Source organism: Bombus flavifrons, chromosome 9 (assembly GCF_040668555.2).
Source record: "Bombus flavifrons isolate JBK064 chromosome 9, iyBomFlav1_principal, whole genome shotgun sequence".
Classification (NCBI taxonomy): domain Eukaryota; kingdom Metazoa; phylum Arthropoda; class Insecta; order Hymenoptera; family Apidae; genus Bombus; species Bombus flavifrons.
The window spans coordinates 3,216,649-3,237,632 of record NC_138450.1 but is presented as its reverse complement, the minus strand read 5'-3'; the positions used below and the strand labels follow the sequence as shown (position 1 = coordinate 3,237,632).

Below are 20,984 nucleotides of genomic sequence, written 5' to 3'. Positions count from 1 at the left end.
TCTAGGAATAAATAAAGTACAATATCTTATGATGTATTTTATAGAACAATTGTATATTAATCATCAGGAGGAAAACAGTAGCCAATTATAACTAATTATTGCAAAATATCTGTAATATTACATTTTTCTAATAATTGATTTTTCCTTTTAATGATTTCTAAGTGTTTTTTTGGAGTTGTCAAGATGTTTACATTCCGTAACTTATAGCATTCAGTTACCACCTTCGACCTTCATCCTAAAAAGTACAAAAATAATTTGTTAATATTTATTAACAATATTATTACATTAATTATTTTCAACTGAATGACATACAATTTGTAAATCGTATTTATGATAAAAACATCTATATTGAAGGGGTACTTACTTATTTGGAATGTTATCCTTTTATATTGATGGAATGTGTTAATCAGTTCTCACCTATGTTTGTACATTTCTATATGATACAGCATCTCATCCGTATATACGGCCGATATCTATCTCACCCGATATAAGTGGGTTTTGTACTTGTTAAAAAACAATTTTTACAGTTTCTCAACACAAAAAATGATAAAAAGGGAAGATGAGGACAATACTTAGTACATATACAATGTTTTTGGTGCAAACCTAATGAGATATTCATTTTGTAAACTTGATTTGTGAGATTTAATGGATACATAAGTAACAAATAAATGTAGTTTAATACTAACACATGTTCAGGATGGTTACGAATTTGGTCAAGTAAATCTGCTGGTCTTATTTGTTCAGTGCAGATGCGGTGTACAGCAGTAAATAACGGGAATTTTTCTAGCAAATTCTTAGCTTTTAGCATTCCGTGAACTTCATCAGCTGTGGCTGGTCCTTGCAATTTTTGACCACCTAAAAGTTCATCTTCGAGCTGCCTAATAGTCTAGTAGAAAACATACGATAATTTTATGAAATATTTAATTCACTTTTTAAGATGAAATGAGGTATAGGAGATGTAAAATAAAAAATATACGAATAAATGAAATGTTTACTTTTCCAGTTTTAACATATTGCTCGCAAACTCTGCGATTTCTTCCACCGTAGCAAGTAGTTATCAAATCTGCTACACCGCAACTTTCGAAGAACGTTGAAAGTTTCGAGCCACTGTAAAATGTGTCTACGAACTTGACCATTTCCATTAATCCCAATCTGATAACAGCTGCTTTTGTATTATCACCTAGTCCCATACCATCTACGAAACCAGCGGCACATGCCACGATATTCTGAAACGTATATGTAAAGTATACTCGCATAAACTAAACATAAGCGTTACAATATACCAAACACAAATAAGAAAGAGCATTATTTTATTAATATTAGAACTTATATATATAATTGCATACCTTTAAGGCACCACATACTTCAACAGCTTCACAGTCTTCAACAACTACAACTCTGAAATTAGGAGTTTGAATAAGGTCCCTTAACACTGGGGCCAAGCGTTTATCTCTACAACCTATAAATAATGAAAAGCAATTGTGATTAGTATATAACAATAATATCAAATATTAAATCATATAAATCGGATAATAATTACCAATAGTTGTTTCACAGAACTTCTCCTCGGCAACTTCGTTAGCTAGATTTGCTCCCATTAAAACGTAACATTGGATTCTTAAATTTTTTTCAATGATTTTAGAAATTAATTCGATATTCGTTCCATCACCTCGATCAAAACCCTTGATAAATATTAAACATCTTTAATAACGAATAACGATTGAATAAGATACTTGATAAGATCTAATTAACAATAAATACCTTAATTAATGATACACCAACCGCGGTTGGTTTAATTTTACCGAGCAATGTTGCACATAGTGTTCGTATAAACTGATGAGGTATTACAAAAATAAGAATATCCGCGTCTTTGGCAGCTTCAACGACGTCTGGGACGGCAACCTGAAAATTGCATATCAACTTAATGTGGTGTTTATTAAGTAATTTGTATCATTTCTTAAATAACTCAACACACATCTAATCATATATCTGACCGATTAAAAAGACCTTGAGATTAGCAGTAAATCATGAATGAAAAAATGACTTTTATCCTAAGACTTTTATATCGCTACTGATTTAAATCGATGGATTTATCATTTTTGTTCTGAAGCTAGATAAATTTCTAAAAGTCGCAAAGAATACAAAAGAAAAACAAACTTGCTGTAAAGTACGAATGATGTAATAAAAATGAGTCATTCTATGTTAAATTATTTTTTCTATTTATTATTAGCATTGCGGAGTCTGCCAATGATGCAATCTGATGTAATTGAAATAAGCACGAAGATACAAAGTTTATCGTTTATTCAACTTCTATCATTCGTGACGTGATACGTCATTTCCGAGAAAATAATTTCAAAAACGAATAATTCTTATCGCCCATGCTATCGAGTTTACAATATTTGCTCTTCTTTGGTTTTATCGTAAAAAATCGCTAGTTATTTTTGCAGCATAGGATTAATTTTAGAAGCGTATATAAAGTAAGATGAGAAAATAATGCCAATAATAATACTAGATATAATACAAATACAGGGTGTACGAAAGAATTGGGGACAGACTTTAGGAGCATGTAGTATTTATGAAAGCGAGCAAAACGGTCATGATAAACATGGATCGAAAAACCATTAGTTTCGGTGTTACAAGGTATTTTTGTCAGTAAAATATTACTTCCGCATACCTGTAAAGTTTACAATATATATTCAATATTTTCCCTGTTCATTTCAACATACACAATTCGTTGAGTTTTTTCACAATTCTTTTTAGTTTATTAATTAATGGCTTTCAAACCAACGTGTCTTAAGATCATTTTGCTTATTTTGATGTGTACTACATGTTACTAAAGTTTGTTCCCAATTCTTTTGTGTAGCTTGTATACATATTCATATGTAAGGTTTCGCAAGTAAAGTGACAAATTACGCCAAAAAATATCGTTAATTCAGCTCCGCTATAGATACGTCTAATCATAATGTTAAGAGATTATATTTCCGCTCTCACTGACAATGAGATAAGTTTGTATGATTTTTAATTCTTCGCAATGAGAGAAGTAAAAAATAACCAGCTAGCTGTTGATATGCAAAATATAATAAAATTCTGGTGATTGATGCGTAGAAAGTGGAATAGCGAAATGACTTTCGTGGTTATTTAACATACTCTATTTTTTATTGGAGTTACATAAAATTGCAAACTTATTTCTATCAAATTGTTGATACGCGGAGTCAGTTGATAATGAAACTGGTCTTAACAATTTGCAATTATGTATCGTATTGCATTTTGATATTTAGCGAATATGTTCATTAGGAACTTACTTGCGCGCATATGAAACTGAATATTTATTGTTATCCAAAGATGAAGATGCATTGAATTTTATATGTGTGTATAACCTTTGTTAAACTTATTTTGCATGAATTCGAAAATAACCACATGAATTACATCATTTTTCGATCTAATCAACATCTTTAAGATTGGATGAAATACTTAGAAATTAATTAGCATGACACTGATTTACTAGATAACTGATAAGTATTTTATTTGCTACCACTTATTCCATAATCGGATATAATATAGGATATCCGGATTTTTTTAACGTCCACTGGATGCAACGTACAGTAAATTCTTTTTTTTACTATAGAATAATACTTGTTAAGTAGTTAATTAATACCTGTAATTAATACTTGTATTATAGGATAGACGTATTAATGATTTTTATATAATTTATAGTGAAATACTGAGAGTTATAGATTCCTTACAACTTGTCCATAAGAGACCAGAAATAGCAACCCCTGCTAATTGGGTGGTAAGAAAAGCTTTCTTTTTTACATGCTCATTAATTATATAGCTTTATTAGAAGTTAGTATTATTTGTATATTTTTTATTATTTGGATAGCGCGATGGTAGATATAGCGTAACGACAATAGCGAAAATTTTAATAATAATTAACAATTTACCTAGGATATACTTTGCGGTGACTTTATAAAAATATATTTCACTGTGTATTTACAGCCTGGTGAAAAAGTTATGATACTTCAAAAGAAAAGTATCAATGACAAGATAAAGTATCAATGCCTTTTGGAAAGGTTTATATCCGCATAACCACAAATTATCGAATGTCCTCAATAATTTATCAATGTATGATTTCGTATTAAACAATATATTATCTTTTGTACATTTCTCACTCTTGTAATGCTATGTTAAAATTGAAAGTTCGTTGAACGTATTAAATAAAGATATAATTTTTTTGAATTCGTCGCTTTATGATATACTCCTGAATTTTTAATCAAATTATTTGCTGCTACTTATTCTAGAATTGGATATAGATAGGATATCCGGTTTTTTTTATTAATAGTAGGACGAATTTGACATTGGTGAAAAGATGAAAGTTATTGTAGCGAGATGTATTAAATGTACCGTTAGGTGAAAAATGGAATACGTTCGAAAAATAGGCATTAAGAGCTATTCTGGGTCAAGTGTCGGGTTAATCATTTTATGAAGGATGTACGCGGTTAAATGACGGTTCAAGTTTTAATCCTTCGGCGTACAGCTCCTTCAAATTTGGGTTGTACTGTTTTGGAAACAAACAAAATAAATATGCAATAAATTCATAGCGTTTTAATAAAATTTTAAATATTTTGTTATTTAAAATGTAGCAACAACTGATTGGACAAAATTTCCTGGGAATCCTTCAACATAACACATAATGCATATTTGTTGATGACTATTTAAAAGGATTTTATTAAAACAATGTGCATCACACTTGTTGGATGCTGCGTTTTTTCTTGTAACAGTCAGATTGTCATGTGTTTACTTAATTTAATTTATCTAATGCGTATACGTTTCTCAGTGGCGGTAGATTCAACATCAGTTAGTACGAAGGAAGTAAGTACTTGTCGGACAGTTAGTGGGAGGAGCGATTGTGTTGAATGATAGAAAGGATTCCAATATATCATTAATTTGATAAATTCTATAATAATCTTTATAATCTTAAGATCATTCAGTTTCCGTAATCTCCTATGAAAGATTATGGTGAACGATTTTTATATATATTTATTAGATTTATAGTTATTACATATATTTATTAAAATCTTTTTTCTAAATCTGTATCTATAGAAAACTTGTGTGCCAGTGAAATTTAAATAAAATAAAAATACGAACGCATAGATCCAATAACATTAGATTCATAGCTCACGATATACTCGCTAAACGTCTCGCATGACACGGATCTTCATTGCTCGTGTAAGAACGCAATAAGATACAAACCTACTCGTATATGATAATTATATACTATATAAACGTACGTTAGCAGATAGTTCGCTGTTTCCAGGCATACTCGTTATCCACATCTATATGATAAAGGTAAAAATATCTTCTATCTTAAATTCTTGATCAATTTAGGAGCTCTGTCTAAATCTACAATTTTTATTCGTCGGGAGTTTTATTTTTTACTCTTCAATATGTATTAGCTAAATTCATAATTGACAATCACAATTGGCTCTTATAGGATTTCGTTCTTTCTATATTTACAAAATACCTAAATAAAGTTTTCATAGTAATTCAACTATACTTTCCTATGTCGAAAACACATACAAAAATAAACTTGTAGATCTTTTTGTTCAGAAAGTTTTTCCATCGTTCTTAGATTCTAGTTTAAGAATAGATTCGACGATCGAATCTTGTATGAAGCACTATGAAGTAACGTTATTTAAGGATACGTTTATTCAAGGATACGAAAGGTAGAAGTCAAATTCCTTTTTCATATTTAACAATTAACGTTACGAATGTTTAGACCATAGACTCCTGGCTCTTTTTTCACAGATCTTCCTAAGCAATTAACGAAATGAAAAATATAAACAGCAAGATTTTATGTTAGAACAGCTTCCTTTGTATGTAACAATAAGAGTGTGTAAGTTAATTGTAAACGAAATTCTTTGATTTTCCACCCACGTATTATTGCCAGTAAGGAGAAGTTGGCATATCCTTAGAAGAAACATGTTTACTAACTGCTATATATTAACGTGGATAACGCGTAGATAACACGTCAGTTATACCGATTGCGGCAAAAGAGGGGAGAAGAGCTGTTATGCTTAAATAGCGCTGCTAGCGCTTAATTCGTACATTGTACGTGCGTATAGCAATAACACATAAGTACTGACACTAGTAAATCGTAACGACAGCTCTTCAGAAATCGTTGCCTAAAGTGAGATCTGTTATATACAAAGTTTTAAGAGATTAATCATGAGGCTTAATTCGATGTTTCCCAATTTTGAAATTGACTCTACTAAAGGGAAAATTAATTTTTACGATTGGCAGGGAGATTCGTAAGTTGAATTATATTTATTTATTCGTCTTTTGATTTGGTATAGAATTTCTCAGAAATTTGATAAAAGATTTTGTATAGTTGATTAGGTAACGGGAAACTATATAATAGATTGCTACTGTTGTTACTATTACACATATCCGGCACAATGTTATACATATTTGTATCCTAAACATTAGTCAGTTTAAGGTAAGTATTAAGAAAAAAAAAAAACAATACAAATAGTGAAACGATGAGGAAGGTTACACACAAATCTAGTTTGAAACTGATTTCGTGTACGTCAATATTCCACGAAGTTTGATAGAATAATGCGAACAATATTAATAATGAATGTATTTTTTTTAATTTTATGCTTTAGCTGAAGTTTGTTACTTATTTTAGAAATGTTGTTTTCATAATTTCACGCCATTTACAGCGGAAAAGCTGCCTCTACCTCTATTCTCTTTACGTGTGTATAGACACATTAAATATTTTTAATGAAACATTAATTAATTCGCAATCAAATACCGATAATTCTCAAATACATTATCTTTCATAAATCTTAATTTATAAGATTTATTATTTAATAACAAGAAAAACGGTAATTTGTAAGTAATACGCGTTCGTAATTATCGTTTTAATAGCCATTACTGTTTTGTGGGTAATATTGTTCTACTGTCACAAAACTGAGCGCGTTACATTCTAAAAAAAGTAACAATAACATATGATTCATTATCGTGTCCAATTCTGTGCTTTGGTTGCGTGATATTGAATACGAGTAATCTAATATTGTCTATGAATAATTAAGGTTAATAAACACGAAACTAAAGAGAAAGAAACGGTGAAATTAAAACACTATTTTCAGAGTACATTTTATCTTAAATCATTACGTAACGATTATACGTAGCTTATCAGACTACATTTTTAAGTATGACAGACATAGAAATTTTTAAATCTGGAAATTGAACGATAAAATTATTATAGTATCAAGTGTGATATACGTTTACCGCCGTTACGTTAAGTGTGGTAATATACACTGTAAAAAAACGAATTTCAATGATGTTACAAAGTAAAAGGGAAATATAATTGATATATAGAATTACAGATTGTGAATATTTATAGAATCTTCTTTCTTATTTTTTTTCTACTCCTAATTATAGATGGGTCGTTCTATTTTCTCATCCTGCTGACTTTACACCGGTTTGCACCACCGAATTGGGTCGTTTAGCAGTGCATCAACCCAGTTTTGAACGCCGAAACACAAAACTGTTAGCTCATTCCGTTGACAAACTACAGGATCATATTGATTGGGTTAATGTTAGTATCAAAAATATTCTTCAATATTTGCCGAGACGATAGATGTTGCGCCTTTATTACGATTACACTTTGAAGAATATTCTGTATGCTGCAGCGTCATTCTCAAAGATTACATATGCACATTATAAATGATTTCGTATGTATGTGCATAGAATGAATTAGGTGATCTTCTTGTAAACAATGATTATAATATCGTTTGCAATACTTATAATAGAGTATTCGAACAGTTTTCATGCAAACTTTGTCAATATATATTCGTAGGTAAAAATAAGAATAAAATGTTATAAACTTGATGTTGAAGTACCATTAAAAAATTCTAATTGAAATACGAGATACAGAAAGAATAATTACAAACTATTAGTATTATCATTACATGTTAACACTCTACTTTACATAATTATTTCATTTTGATAAAAGATTGTCAGTCTACTAAGAAATTGAATTTATTACCTTATAAAGTTCGTATTAATTTTACTTTGCTTTAATGGGTCAACTAGCGCTTTGTATCAGTTCTCATTGTAGGTATTAATATTTGTTTAACATATCTTTTTTTGTGCCCTGCGTACATAAAGATGGTGTATATTTGTGTTCGATTTATGCCATTTTATGCGACTATATATTTTTATTTTTTATAATTTTGTTTATTGTAGGATATTAAATCATATTGCAAGGACATTCCTGGGGACTTTCCATACCCAATTCTTGCCGATCATGATCGTAAACTGGCAGTGAAGTTGGATATGATCGACGAAGACAGCAAAGATGATCCGGAAAAAGCTCTAACTGTTCGTGCTTTGTACATTATAAGCCCCGATCATCGTTTACGTTTATCGATGCATTATCCAACGTCCACTGGACGCAACGTAGAGTAAGTTCTTTTTTTTACTATAGAATAATACTTGTTAAGTAGTTAATTAATACCTGTAATTAATACTTGTATTATAGGATAGACGTATTAATGATTTTTATATAATTTATAGTGAAATACTGAGAGTTATAGATTCCTTACAACTTGTCCATAAGAGACCAGAAGTAGCAACCCCTGCTAATTGGGTGGTAAGAAAAGCTTTCTTTTTTACATGCTCATTAATTATATAGCTTTATTAGAAGTTAGTATTATTTGTATATTTTTTATTATTTGGATAGCGCGATGGCAGATATAGCGTAACGACAATAGCGAAAATTTTAATAATAATTAACAATTTACCTAGGATATACTTTGCGGTGACTTTATAAAAATATATTTCACTGTGTATTTACAGCCTGGTGAAAAAGTTATGATACTTCCAACTGTGAAAGATGAAGAACTCATTGAACTCTTTCCCAAAGGAGTAGACAAAGTATCAATGCCTTCTGGAAAGGTTTACGTACGCACAACCACAGATTATTGAATGTCTTCAATAATTCATCAATGAATGATTTCGTATTAAATAATGTATTATCTTTTGTACATTTCTCACTCTTGTAATGTTATGTTAAAATTGAAAGTTCGTTGAACATATCGAATAAAGATATAATTTTTTTAATTCGTCGTTTTATGATATACTCTTGAATTTTGAACAAAATTTGTGTTATCACAATATAGACAATGAAAAGGAATAAAATTGAAGAACAATTTTACAAAAACTATGAATTTTCTTACTTACTTTACTTATTTTTTATCTCTCCTAACATCTCTCCTAATAATAAATTAGTAGAATAGGTATATAATAATCACTTAATTCATGTAAGTATTCCTATTTATCAAAGCCCAATTCTTCATAGAATTTTTTATTAAAATTATTTAATGAAAATAATGAAAAATTAATAGAAACATACGATACACTTAACATAAAAATGACAGGAATGATTTGAACGTTAAAAGAAAGAAAAGTTAATAATGTCGATACACTCAGAAAAAAATTTACACACTTTTAAATGAAATGAAACTTACAATATTTTCTGGCAATTTGTGCCCAGGAAGATATTTCACGTTTTCATGCAACTGATTTATGATGTCAGTCAACTTTTGACTGTTCACTATTTCTTCGTAAACATACATTGTCACGCGTGTTTCAAATATGTTGTTATATTTGACTGCATTAGCACCTACAATTTTTGCAATGGCTGAACCCCTGAAGTACAAAGTAAAAAGAATTATATAAGATAACTAAACTTCCAATTATCTCATAATATGTAGTTTTGTGTAAAATAGATTGTAAGACTGCCATTTATCTCTCTCTCTCTCTCTCTATATATATATATATATATATATATATATATATATATATATATATATATATATATATATAATGAAATCGAGCCCTAAAATTATATACAAACGTCGATGCAAATATTGATAAAAAGTAAAGAAAAAAAATTGTAGAAAGTAAAAATAAAAAATAAATATAAAAATAATAAGTGAAGATATAATACGATTTATTAAAAATGATATTACATTATACTTTGAGAAACCTTCAATACAAATGTATAAAAAAAAAGAAGAGAAAAAATCTCATACACGTACCAATTGCCGCTTCCTACAATGCATACCCTCTTCTTTCCTTCTGTAGTCATTTTACAGTTTTTAATGTACAACTGGCTTAGAATTTACAAACTCACGAGGGTATAGAATACTCTATGCACGGTTAAAATATTACAAATTTGCTTATTTTCGAACGCCGGTGTACGACTGACTGACTGACTGACTGACCAACTAACTTACAAACTAACTTCAGCCTTCATTGACCTTAGTAACGATCGCAAATTATTTTCTAACGGTTGGCATTCATTGTTCTGGACCAAGGCCAATGTAAACGCAACAGCAGACCGTGGCCAGAATGAATGCTAAAAATAGTGGCAACTTAATAATAATACTTAGTATATATCTCGAATGTTCTAACATTACAAGGCAGTCTTTTGAATTTTAAGTTTCAGAATAAAACTATTAACATTAAGTAATAAAGAAACATTTTTGTGAAGTTATATTATGTGCATTCGAAAAATATGTGAAAATAAATATTTTGTAGTTTTCCAAAACAATAAAAAAGAAGAAAAGAACTAAGAAGTATCCATTACCAAACTCAATCTCCTTATTATCGGGACGTTAACAAATTTACATCGTAAGTTTTGTCGCGTTGGATCAAATCATTATGACTACTGTTACGTCGTACAGTAATTATATACCATATTTATATAAAAATCTAAATTATCTTAAAACTGTTTTTAACCCTTTGCGGTCGTATATCTACTCTAACTCTTAGTCAACAAAGTAAAGAACTATTTTGATGATATATCATACAACAAATAATAATACATAAACAATAAGACTTTACAAGTTAATCTAATTAGATACTTTCGGCTCTTAAAATATTTACTAAGGAATACTAATCATAAAATATTGATAAAATATAATATTTTAAAATAAAGTAGCAAAAGACACAGGGATGTATGCCGCGAAATTGAAAATAAGCGATTATCAATTTCATTTTGAATTTTTAGACATTTTTTTTTGATTACATTATTAGTGTTCAATGACTGGAAATTAATTCAGATCGGTATGGTATTCATATTTTAGCTGAATTTGACCATGAAGAGTTAAATTGACATAACGCGCGTATATCTTCTTTCGTTTCTTCTAAATAATCTTCACAGACGACATCTTGGTGAAGGGAGCTGTAGTATTGTTGCATTAACGTCGTTGTCCCTAAATATGAAGCAAATATAATTAAAACTAATAAATTTTTTGCATACCTTTAATTATGATGAGCATTACTCTTGTATACAGCATGTGTTTTTAACCCTTAAACATACATAATACAAATTGAAATATGTGAAATACTGTATCTACCTATGTTTACTGAAACCATATTACCATATTATTGTAAAAAATGAGTATTTGATAATGTTTGTTATTAGTAAAAAAAAAAATGATATTATTACTATAGTTACGAAAGTCGGAGTTAAAGGCCTTGGAAAGAGGACAAATATAATTCTAAACAAATGTTTATCAATTAACAAGTAATAGTCATATATTTGTTACGTTTTATGTTACACTGTTCAAGTCAACTTTAGTTCTATGATACAACAATTTATAACGAACTATCGAAAAGCACAAGATCAAGATATCTAAAATATTTATTTGTAGACTCTTCTTAATTTCTAACGTACAACAATCCTTGTAAACTTTTCATTAAAATATACAACAACGCATAACACATTACATTTTGACGTATTACTACTTTGTTTTATTAATAATCAATGTTCTGCTTTACGTTTCGTATATACTTTGCGCACTTAAGAAGATATTAACTATGTACGTGATTCACAGGTGCTATTAAGGGTGTATTGAAATTATTATTATATGCGTTATTATTATCATAATATTACTCTACTTCAGAATTGAAAATATAAACCAAAATATAAACTAAAATAAATGGTAACAAAAAACAAAGTTAAACAACAATTTACTCTGACGAGTACTAATTAAATATGTATTGTAAAGTTTAGAAAAGTCCATGGTCCTTTTAAGTTAGTTTCCTTTTTTACTCTATCTTCTTTTCTCTATTTGATAAACATTTTTCTTATGAAATTGCTTTTTAATCTGTATAATAGTCAAGAATTTAAAAGTAATTCCCCATCACCTTTTGCCAATTCCAATGTTTCTTTAGGGGTGAGAAATTTTGAAAAAAGTTTAAACAAAATGGTACTTTTTTATATTTACAGAAGTACATAAAAATAATTACCAAAAATTTTTTTCTTGACTCGAAATTACCAATTAAATCTGCTTTTTATATATGTATCAAAAATAAATAACATCATTTTACGATATAGATATGTCTTTAAAAGCGATTATAATTTATGGATTTATAAATTTCTATATTGCCTTGAAAACAAATATGAAACATTGATTGTAACACAACTAAATGTGAAATGTATATGTTATGCACATATTTTATTTATGAAATATTAATTTTTTACAAATCATTAAAAGAATTTCGCAACACCCCTATAGATTGCAACAACAATAATATACAGTCATGCAAAATATGGTATCTAATGTTATTTCTTGTACAAGGCGTTCCAGATTTTTCCCATCAAAATTTGTCAACATATTTTATGGGTAAAATTCAAGAAAAGAATGTTATGTAAACATAAGTCATTTGAAGCAGCATTAAAATAATTATAATAAAAAAATATAAAATGTGAATAGAGATAGCAGAGGAATAGAATAGAAGGAAAGAAATAGCGAAGACCATAACGGTCTTACGATTGCTAATCAATTATTGATAATTAGTTTCAAAATATTTATCATTACTGTAAATACAAAACTGACAACATTAAGGCAATGAATTTATTATTCTACAAAGGTGCAATTTTTTTAACCTTCATGAATTAATCATCGCGTTTTTATGTCAACTAATTATCTCCTCTTTCAATGTTTTGAAAGCTACATAAAGATCCAGTGATCTTAGCTCAATAAAGCTTCTAATGAAGCTTATTAATGCTATGTTCTTATAATATCATTTTCTTACTCAAACCCATAGAATATAACGACAATATTTGCCTACAAAATCTAGGACACCTTATATACATTTGTTTCACTGCCATCAATAAGCTATGATACACTTAACACGGCAAAATGACTTTAAAAAGATCGAAAATGACTAAAACGTAGTAAAATACATCCTTTGAATCTTGTTTTACATCTTATGATATATTATAGAAATATAGGATAAATATTCATGTTTTTAATATGTATATAAAAAAATAATCTCTTTTACGAAGCTATCAGAGCTCTTTTGTACGTAATTGTACATATAATCGTTTATTTTCATTGTTTAAAATAAAAACCGTTTTATTTGATAGAAGTCAGAAACATTTCATCGTATATATGTGCATATAACATTGGAAAAAATTGTACATAAGCCCTTTCAATTTCGACATACATGATAACTATTTACAAATATGTACACGTATTATGTACAATATAAGGTTAGTGCTCAGTTACTTTTTACAGATTTATCAATTGGTTTTAACACACATTAGAACATGTAACTACAGAAGTAAATAGGACCATGGCTAAACGGAGTACTTATTATTTCACGATAAAAGATGTATGGTAAAATATTAATTTTTAAATAAATTAATGCTTAGATCCCATACCTCGTATAGGATGCCCAATTAAATCTCACAAATATTACATATTTATATAACATTTTTTTCGTTGAATTTCTAAAATTTATGTGACCGTATATTAATGTGATTTTAGCTCCGAAAGTAAATTTTACAATATAGCAAATAAAATATTTGTCGTTCTATAACAATTTCTAAAATAAAGATCAGACATTTAAACTAGTCCGCCATTAAATATAGTGGAGACAATTAAGCTTACATGTGTTCTGGATGATAGCGTATGTATTCAATTAGTTCCGCAGGTTTTATCTCACCGGTACAAATCCTATGCACGGCCGTGAAAAGAGGAAATCTCCTTTCCATATCTTTCGCTTTTAGCATATAATTTACCTCTTCAGCAGTGAACGGACCTTGTAATTTTTGTCCATTTAGCATTTCCCTCTCCAATTCTTCGATTGTCTGTAAAGAAAATAATTAATATATAACACAATTTTCTATATAATATATTATCCTAGTAATGCTCGTTTAAATCATAATATGTCAGAAGGCTTGAATTGAAATTCTCACATAACAGCGATTTCATTCCTAAAATACTTTCGAGTTTCGAGATATACTCTCAAGCCCGTCGACAAGGAAAAAAATAGATTTAACGGGAGCAAGTGAGAGAAACATAGCACTCCTTATTTATTTTCGCTAATCTATTCATTGTCTTTGTCAGTAGGTTTAGGTTACGCTGACTTCGAAACACTGACAATGAGAATGTGTTGAACGTATTGAGGCTGAGTCATTGGAATGTAGATTCGGTTGAAGAAATCGATTCTATTAGAATTTAAAAGAACATCATTGCATAACTATTTTCTATATCATAGTTTACTGTATCTAATTGTATAATTTTGTTATATACTGCTGCGTACATTATTATGTAGTTTGTGGAAATGACATAGTTGAACTATGACTAGAGCATGAGATATGAAAATGCTAATCAATGCGATGAGCATATTTTTTATGTTATATGTACTAATCTAAAGTCTTATTTATTTTAGAACTAAATTGTTATTATATTGTTACTACTTATATGATAATTAATATGTATATATTAATAAAGACTGACCTTGCCTGTTTTTACGAAAGCTTCAGAAACTTTACGATTGCGACCGCCATAACAAGTAGTGATAAGATCAGCCACACCACAACTTTCGAAGAAAGTAGAAAGTTTTCCTCCAGGGAAAAAGACATCCACGAACTTAATCATTTCCATAAGACCTAATCTGATAACAGCAGCTTTTGTATTATCACCCAAACCTAGACCATCGACGAATCCAGCGGCGCAGGCTACTATATTCTGTTATAAATTGAAATATAAAATTAATATATGCAGAAAAATTAAGTTTACAATGTAAATATGCAACTACGCAATTTCATTCGTGCGCAATATGTATCAACGATAGACGAGTGACGCATGCAGCGTATGATGGAACTCATCATGAATCAAGTACATAGTTCTTGACTGAGTATACTTTAAAGTCTGAGATATGCAAATATTTATGAATAGCTTACAATAGATATGTTGTTTACTGGAAAAGATATGTATTACTAAATAACACCGTTCAGAACCATTTAACTGGATGTTATTGTAATCTTAACCATTTCAATATATATTATTATACTTATTATGTATCATTAAAAATATTTATTTTGTTTCACAACACTATTACATACCAAAATATTATTACACAAATATTTTTTTCTGTTATTAATAATTTGTTGATACTCGTACTTTAGATACCATAGGGTATCTAAAGTGAATATCTTATGACTTAAGATATCTCTACTATTAAAGAAGGAAAGTGCAGTTTTAAGATCTTTTCAAAATATAAAATTTCATTTATTTAACATAAATGTGAAAAAGAAAATATTATGGTATAGTTACCTTCAATGCCCCACAACATTCGACAGAATCAACATCTTCAACTACTACAACTCTAAAGTATGGCGTTTGTATTATATCTCTTAGTATAGAAGCCATATTTTTGTCCTTGCAACCTAGATATTAAATAACAAAGATATAACATTCACAGTTCGATTTAATCGAAAATGTATAAACAAAGACAGTCAGAAGCTGTCTTGTAATATTGCATATAAAAATGTTCTTCAAGTTTTTATGGTTGCAATTTGCAGAATTCAAAATATATACTAATTAGAGTAGGGAACGATTAAGTTACTCAAAAAGTATGGAAAATTTGAGTTGCTCCATTCTATTTGTTCATAGCAAAATGTTTTCTCCTCGCCTAATTTTTACCTACATGAGCGTGCAAACACAAAGTAGATTATGCGCTATTCGTTCAGACATGAAACGATACTTGAACGATTTCACCCATTCTTTTTCTCGTATGTCTATATGTATGCATTACATATGTAGTTATAATATAGCCACTATTGTATGAATGTGCAGTTTTAATATAATATCATTTATAATATCCAACAGAAATTGAATTTTTTTCCTAATGGTGGCATTCGAACAAATAGTACAAGTCATTCTTAAAAGACATATGATATTTGTTCTGTAAATACACAGTAAATATTTACCAATAGTAGTTTCACAAAACATTTCCTCGGCAACTTCAGAAGCTAGATTTGCTCCCATTAACACCGAAACAGGAATATGAAGTTGTTTAGTAATTATATGCGAAATAAGTTCAATACCACCTCCCTCCTTCTTATCAAAACCCTGTAAAAATATTAATAAACTTATAATTTCAGTATTGGTTGGTTGGATTTTACATGACAAAACAAATAAAAAGTTTTGCACGAAGCTTTTTCGTCCGAAACATTGTTTCCGAAATAATTAAGTTTAAAATCTGATTTCATTGATTGAATCAATACTTTATAATCTATTAATGCTAAATCCTAAATTAAAATCATACCTTTACTAAAGAAAGACCAACAGCTGTAGGTTTAATTTTCCCTAATAACGTACTACATATTTTATTGATAAATTGATGTGGTATTACAAAAATTAGGATATCTGCATCCTCGGCAGCTTTCACTACATCAGGAACTGCAATCTGGAGCATGAGAAACATATAGACTGTTAATATTTATATATCATTTCTATATTTGCAGTGCATAGAAGTTATATGATTTTGTTAACTTTTAGAAAAATAATTGTCTCCATTCACATGTTTTGTGGAGTGATTTTCGATAAGTTTTGTTACAAATATTAAAAATTATGCGAAAAGATATTCATGTTCATACGTTAAACGATAGGAAAGGAAACGTGAAAAATGATTAATTCATAAATATATACGTAATGAATCATGTAATTTCTAGTATTTACAAATAATACAATCTTCTACTTCTACTGTTCTACTTTCTTCCAAGGGATGATTCTGTTAGTACAATATATTTAATACAAAATAAAAGTGGCATTTTACCAAATATAGTAAAGTAATTTATTATACAAATACTATACATGGCTGTACAAAATACTCATTAAATAATCGAAAATCTCCTAACCTATTTCTCTTATATTAAGATTATAGTAACCTTAACCGACGTACTCAGTTTAAAATAGTTCAAAATGAAAATTAAGCTTAAAATAGGATCAAGAGGCTCAATCATTTGTAACATTAAATTTATTATGTGGATGTAGAGATAGGACACATATTACACTAGATATACATTTTAAATACGTCTAGAGAAATGTACTACCTTACGAATCAATAGATAGTTTCAGCAGACTTCGTCATGGTCAAGGTTTTTCTATACAAAGCTACTGACGCTAAAAGTTAACAATCTATATGCGTGCGATAGATAGAAATTACGAACGTGCATCCTGAGATGTGTATCTTGGAAGTTAAATTAAAATTATAGGTTGCGTTAACTAAACGATAACGTATAAGTATTTGCGATATAGAAAACAAAGTTACAGTTTTGGATTAAATTAAAAATTAAAAGTAGAAAGTATTTCGTTAAAATTTTCACAAAATTATCAGGAATAATTATACTGCATTAATAAACTATGTATTACTCTAATAAACTATTAATTTATCTGTAAGTTTAAATAATTAAAACAAATTTCTAATATGGAATGAATATATATATATGGAATGAATATATACTCTTTCTGTACGAAAAAGAGACGGATTACATATGAGATACATGTGATCTCACGAGAGTTACGTAAGCTTAATTTATGTTTCAGAATTATAGATTTAACAGTAAGAATAGTAAGGTTACACAACGTGTAATATGTATTATCCGTAATACGTATGTATCCATATATTAAAATATATTGTAAAAAGATAATGAACTTATTAAATTCTACACCTTATTCTTTATTTATTTCATTAAGTATATATTATTGTATAAGGTAATATTATCAATAATATAATATTATTTTAGAAAGTTTTGGTATATTTATATGAATGTTATGATATATTTATACGATATATTTATGTGAAGTTTATATGTTTAAGTTGGGTAGGAAACTCGATGTAATCTAAGATATTAATGTTATGTACATAATACTTAATGGTTTGAAGCATTAAGATCTTCATATTTTTGATCGAAAAATAAAGGTATATAGAACAATTTTAAAATGCATATAATATTTGTAATCTATTTCTTAGCATGAAAAACGATTGTTTTAATTATGAGAAAGAGTATAGATAAACATGTACATAAGTATTTACTTACCACATTGGGCGGGAGTTTATGTCCTGGAAGGTACTTTACGTTTTCATGCGTCTCATTAATAATTTCAGTTAGTTTTTTTCCATTGATAGTTTCCTCATATACATACATTGTAACACGATCCTCAAAATTATTAAGTTTGGCGGCATTTGCTCCAACTATCTTAGCGATAGCTGAACCCCTGAAATTATACATATACAGTAAAATTATATAATAATTTGTTTTACATAACATTTTTCTATATCTCTGCACGAAAATTTGCGTATATTTTATCAGGGAAACAAGCTTATAATATTTTCCTTATTTACATTTTATATAGTAATACAAATAAAAATATATTAGAGATTCATTCGAATTATTCAGCAAAGTAATTTTTACATCTAAGCATAAAGTTAATCTACAAATAGTAATACATGATTCACGCCACATTATATCATTTATGAATAATATCATATTACACACTTGTTATTTCCACAATATTTTTATTTTATTTTAACATTTTTACATGCATTCCTTACAAAAATATATTATACAAATTATAATAAAACATGACCTAGTTAGAATCTGCCAAACTTGACAATTCAGTTTTCTAAAAATATATTTGTCAATATACATAAGTATTATCGAAAGGTGTCAGTAATAAAATAATAAAGTAGATTTAACAAGTGTACGATACTTCATCTGGTTTTTATTTACAGCACGTGGAGATCAATTCTGATAACATTTTAATCCGGTCAGCTAAATCAATGACAGACCAAATTTTTCGCAATTACAGACGTTAATCTTACAAAGACTTAAAAATAACTTACCAATTTCCTGATCCAATGATGCAAACACGTTGTTTGTCTGCCATAATCTTGACTGATGCTAATAATGAAATTACACAAGTATAAAACGAAAATGACCGTAAAGTAAGACACGACTACCATTTACCATCAAGGCAGAGAGCAACTGGAACTACATTGAACGTGGAAAGACTTGCGCTAATTTTTGTAGAAGTGGGAGTATGGAAACACCAGTGGTGATACGCGGCCTATTCCTACTCTAAGCAATGTTCGTTGGTCGACCAATCAAAGTCCAATATGATAAAAAGGATATATTCTGTATGTATTATCTTCATATTTTATCTCGTGAAGATTACGTAATTATGTAAGAGCAATTATATTTACCGAGATATAATAGAATCGCTAAAAAATATGATAAGGGATATGTTCTTATTTGTGAATCTCAAATTATCTCTGTAAACCATAACATTCATTTTTTATTGTATTAAGAAGCATATAAAAAAGGCACACGAAACAAAACATTATATTTTACGATAATAAACAATTGCACAAATATCATTCGACTAGATTTTTTTATAAACGAATTTAAAGTTAATTTGATAAAGATAAGTAAATGTTTTGAAACAAAATATTGCATCATTATTCTATATGATATAATCTAAAAATAGTTATGTTATAAAGATAAAATAAATCTGTCTAAAAGATAATAACAAAAATGCTATATGCTATAATAAAATTGATAATTATAAAAGCATAATTCCAGTAGCTTTATATGTAGAAAAGCTATATATTTATTTTACCTATGTTTATATTTATGAAATAATTAATTTCCTTAGGTATATTATTAAAATGGAGATAATATATAATTCTTTTTTCTTACCTTAAAATATGTATATGTACATTTTTCTGTTTTATTAATTTATATTGTTAATTATGGTAAGCACTATAAAATGAATTTTGATATATAAATTTAAGCAGCAAATTTTGATATCTGAGTTTTCAATCATGGCTACCAGTAAGACATTTTAAAGAAATCATTGAATAACATAGTACTTGTATTACAACATTGGAAGATTCGTATAACACGATCGAAATTTGCCACGACCCTCGTTCAACATATCACTTTGATTGAAGATGATTTAATAGAACAAATCAATGGTCCTAATTCAAATATAATAAACGATGATTCGTAAGATTCCTATGAAGAATCTTCTTCAAACTTTTCCATTGACGACACGAAAAAAAGATTTTGATTTAATTGAGAAATTAAAGTGTCTTTTCCTGAAAGAAAATTTGTTATTGGTATAATAGATTTAGAATCTAATAGACTTGAATAGAAAGTGATATACAATCAATTGTAAATTGTTAATATGAATTCAATCTGACGTTTACAGTATAAGAAATCTGCTGATAATAGCAGCTGTGTCAATATACATACAGATATTTCATTATGTTATACATCTATGTATACGCGTATGTGTATTTACAATGTATTGCAATTGTATTACAGAAGTATTGTATTACAATGTGTGTATTTGTAATGTATTTACAAAGTACTGAAAATATTATTTCAATAAATTAAATACAAAGTTTTTATACTGTTCATTTTTTATTACGTAACAGATAGGAATGCAATAATAAAATGATATAAGTTACAATTTATGACATATATGTGTATAATTATAATAATAGCTAAATACACGATATGCATATAATTATAGCTGCTTTTTCTACCTCAGATCCAGTTATAGCTTATACCATTTATATCTTTGTAAATTCCATAAGCA

At 28.3% G+C, this 20,984-nt stretch overlaps 3 protein-coding genes and 3 long non-coding RNA genes across 6 annotated transcripts; 3 read left to right on the top strand and 3 right to left on the bottom strand.

Moving 5' to 3' along the window:
- Positions 1-34: 34 nt before the first annotated feature.
- On the bottom strand, positions 35-10,528 carry LOC138183534 (glycerol-3-phosphate dehydrogenase [NAD(+)], cytoplasmic). The gene is made up of 8 exons (XM_069120584.1): positions 10,110-10,528; positions 9,537-9,717; positions 1,762-1,902; positions 1,541-1,682; positions 1,347-1,459; positions 996-1,226; positions 687-886; positions 35-235 (listed from the first exon to the last, which is right to left on the bottom strand). Exons 1-8 carry the CDS (start codon positions 10,157-10,159, stop codon positions 211-213), a joined length of 1,083 nt encoding a protein of 360 aa, XP_068976685.1. The 5' UTR covers positions 10,160-10,528; the 3' UTR covers positions 35-210.
- On the top strand, positions 3,108-4,027 carry LOC138183539 (uncharacterized). Its single transcript, XR_011174070.1, has 3 exons — positions 3,108-3,602; positions 3,715-3,790; positions 3,997-4,027. It is a non-coding gene; the product is annotated as an uncharacterized LOC138183539 (long non-coding RNA).
- Positions 6,091-9,129, top strand: Tpx-4 (thioredoxin peroxidase 4). Its single transcript, XM_069120588.1, has 5 exons — positions 6,091-6,308; positions 7,447-7,603; positions 8,254-8,471; positions 8,584-8,659; positions 8,866-9,129. Exons 1-5 carry the CDS (start codon positions 6,226-6,228, stop codon positions 8,992-8,994), a joined length of 663 nt encoding a protein of 220 aa, XP_068976689.1. The 5' UTR covers positions 6,091-6,225; the 3' UTR covers positions 8,995-9,129.
- LOC138183543 (uncharacterized) lies at positions 8,298-8,895 on the bottom strand. Its single transcript, XR_011174074.1, has 2 exons — positions 8,811-8,895; positions 8,298-8,524 (listed from the first exon to the last, which is right to left on the bottom strand). It is a non-coding gene; the product is annotated as an uncharacterized LOC138183543 (long non-coding RNA).
- A 2-nt stretch (positions 10,529-10,530) lies between the features above and the next one.
- Positions 10,531-19,362, bottom strand: Gpdh1 (Glycerol-3-phosphate dehydrogenase 1). The gene is made up of 8 exons (XM_069120582.1): positions 19,222-19,362; positions 18,416-18,593; positions 16,642-16,782; positions 16,304-16,445; positions 15,648-15,760; positions 14,829-15,059; positions 13,977-14,176; positions 10,531-11,288 (listed from the first exon to the last, which is right to left on the bottom strand). Exons 1-8 carry the CDS (start codon positions 19,263-19,265, stop codon positions 11,231-11,233), a joined length of 1,107 nt encoding a protein of 368 aa, XP_068976683.1. The 5' UTR covers positions 19,266-19,362; the 3' UTR covers positions 10,531-11,230.
- LOC138183541 (uncharacterized) lies at positions 17,697-19,227 on the top strand. Its single transcript, XR_011174072.1, has 3 exons — positions 17,697-17,986; positions 18,122-18,297; positions 19,111-19,227. It is a non-coding gene; the product is annotated as an uncharacterized LOC138183541 (long non-coding RNA).
- Positions 19,363-20,984: the final 1,622 nt, after the last annotated feature.

Coding starts and splice junctions, on each gene's coding strand:
- Gpdh1 (XM_069120582.1), bottom strand. CDS start 19,265: ATGGCAGACAAACAACGTGTTTGCATCATTGGATCAGGAAATTG. Junction 18,594..19,221: donor ATCATTGGATCAGGAAATTG/GTAAGTTATTTT, acceptor GTATAATTTCAG/GGGTTCAGCTATCGCTAAGA. Junction 11,289..13,976: donor CGCTATCATCCAGAACACAT/GTAAGCTTAATT, acceptor CTTCATATTTAG/GGACAACGACGTTAATGCAA.
- Tpx-4 (XM_069120588.1), top strand. CDS start 6,226: ATGAGGCTTAATTCGATGTTTCCCAATTTTGAAATTGACTCTACTAAA. Junction 6,309..7,446: donor TACGATTGGCAGGGAGATTC/GTAAGTTGAATT, acceptor TCCTAATTATAG/ATGGGTCGTTCTATTTTCTC. Junction 8,472..8,583: donor TCCACTGGACGCAACGTAGA/GTAAGTTCTTTT, acceptor TATAATTTATAG/TGAAATACTGAGAGTTATAG.
- LOC138183534 (XM_069120584.1), bottom strand. CDS start 10,159: ATGACTACAGAAGGAAAGAAGAGGGTATGCATTGTAGGAAGCGGCAAT. Junction 1,460..1,540: donor GTTCTGTGAAACAACTATTG/GTAATTATTATC, acceptor CATTATTTATAG/GTTGTAGAGATAAACGCTTG. Junction 1,227..1,346: donor AAGTATGTGGTGCCTTAAAG/GTATGCAATTAT, acceptor TATACGTTTCAG/AATATCGTGGCATGTGCCGC.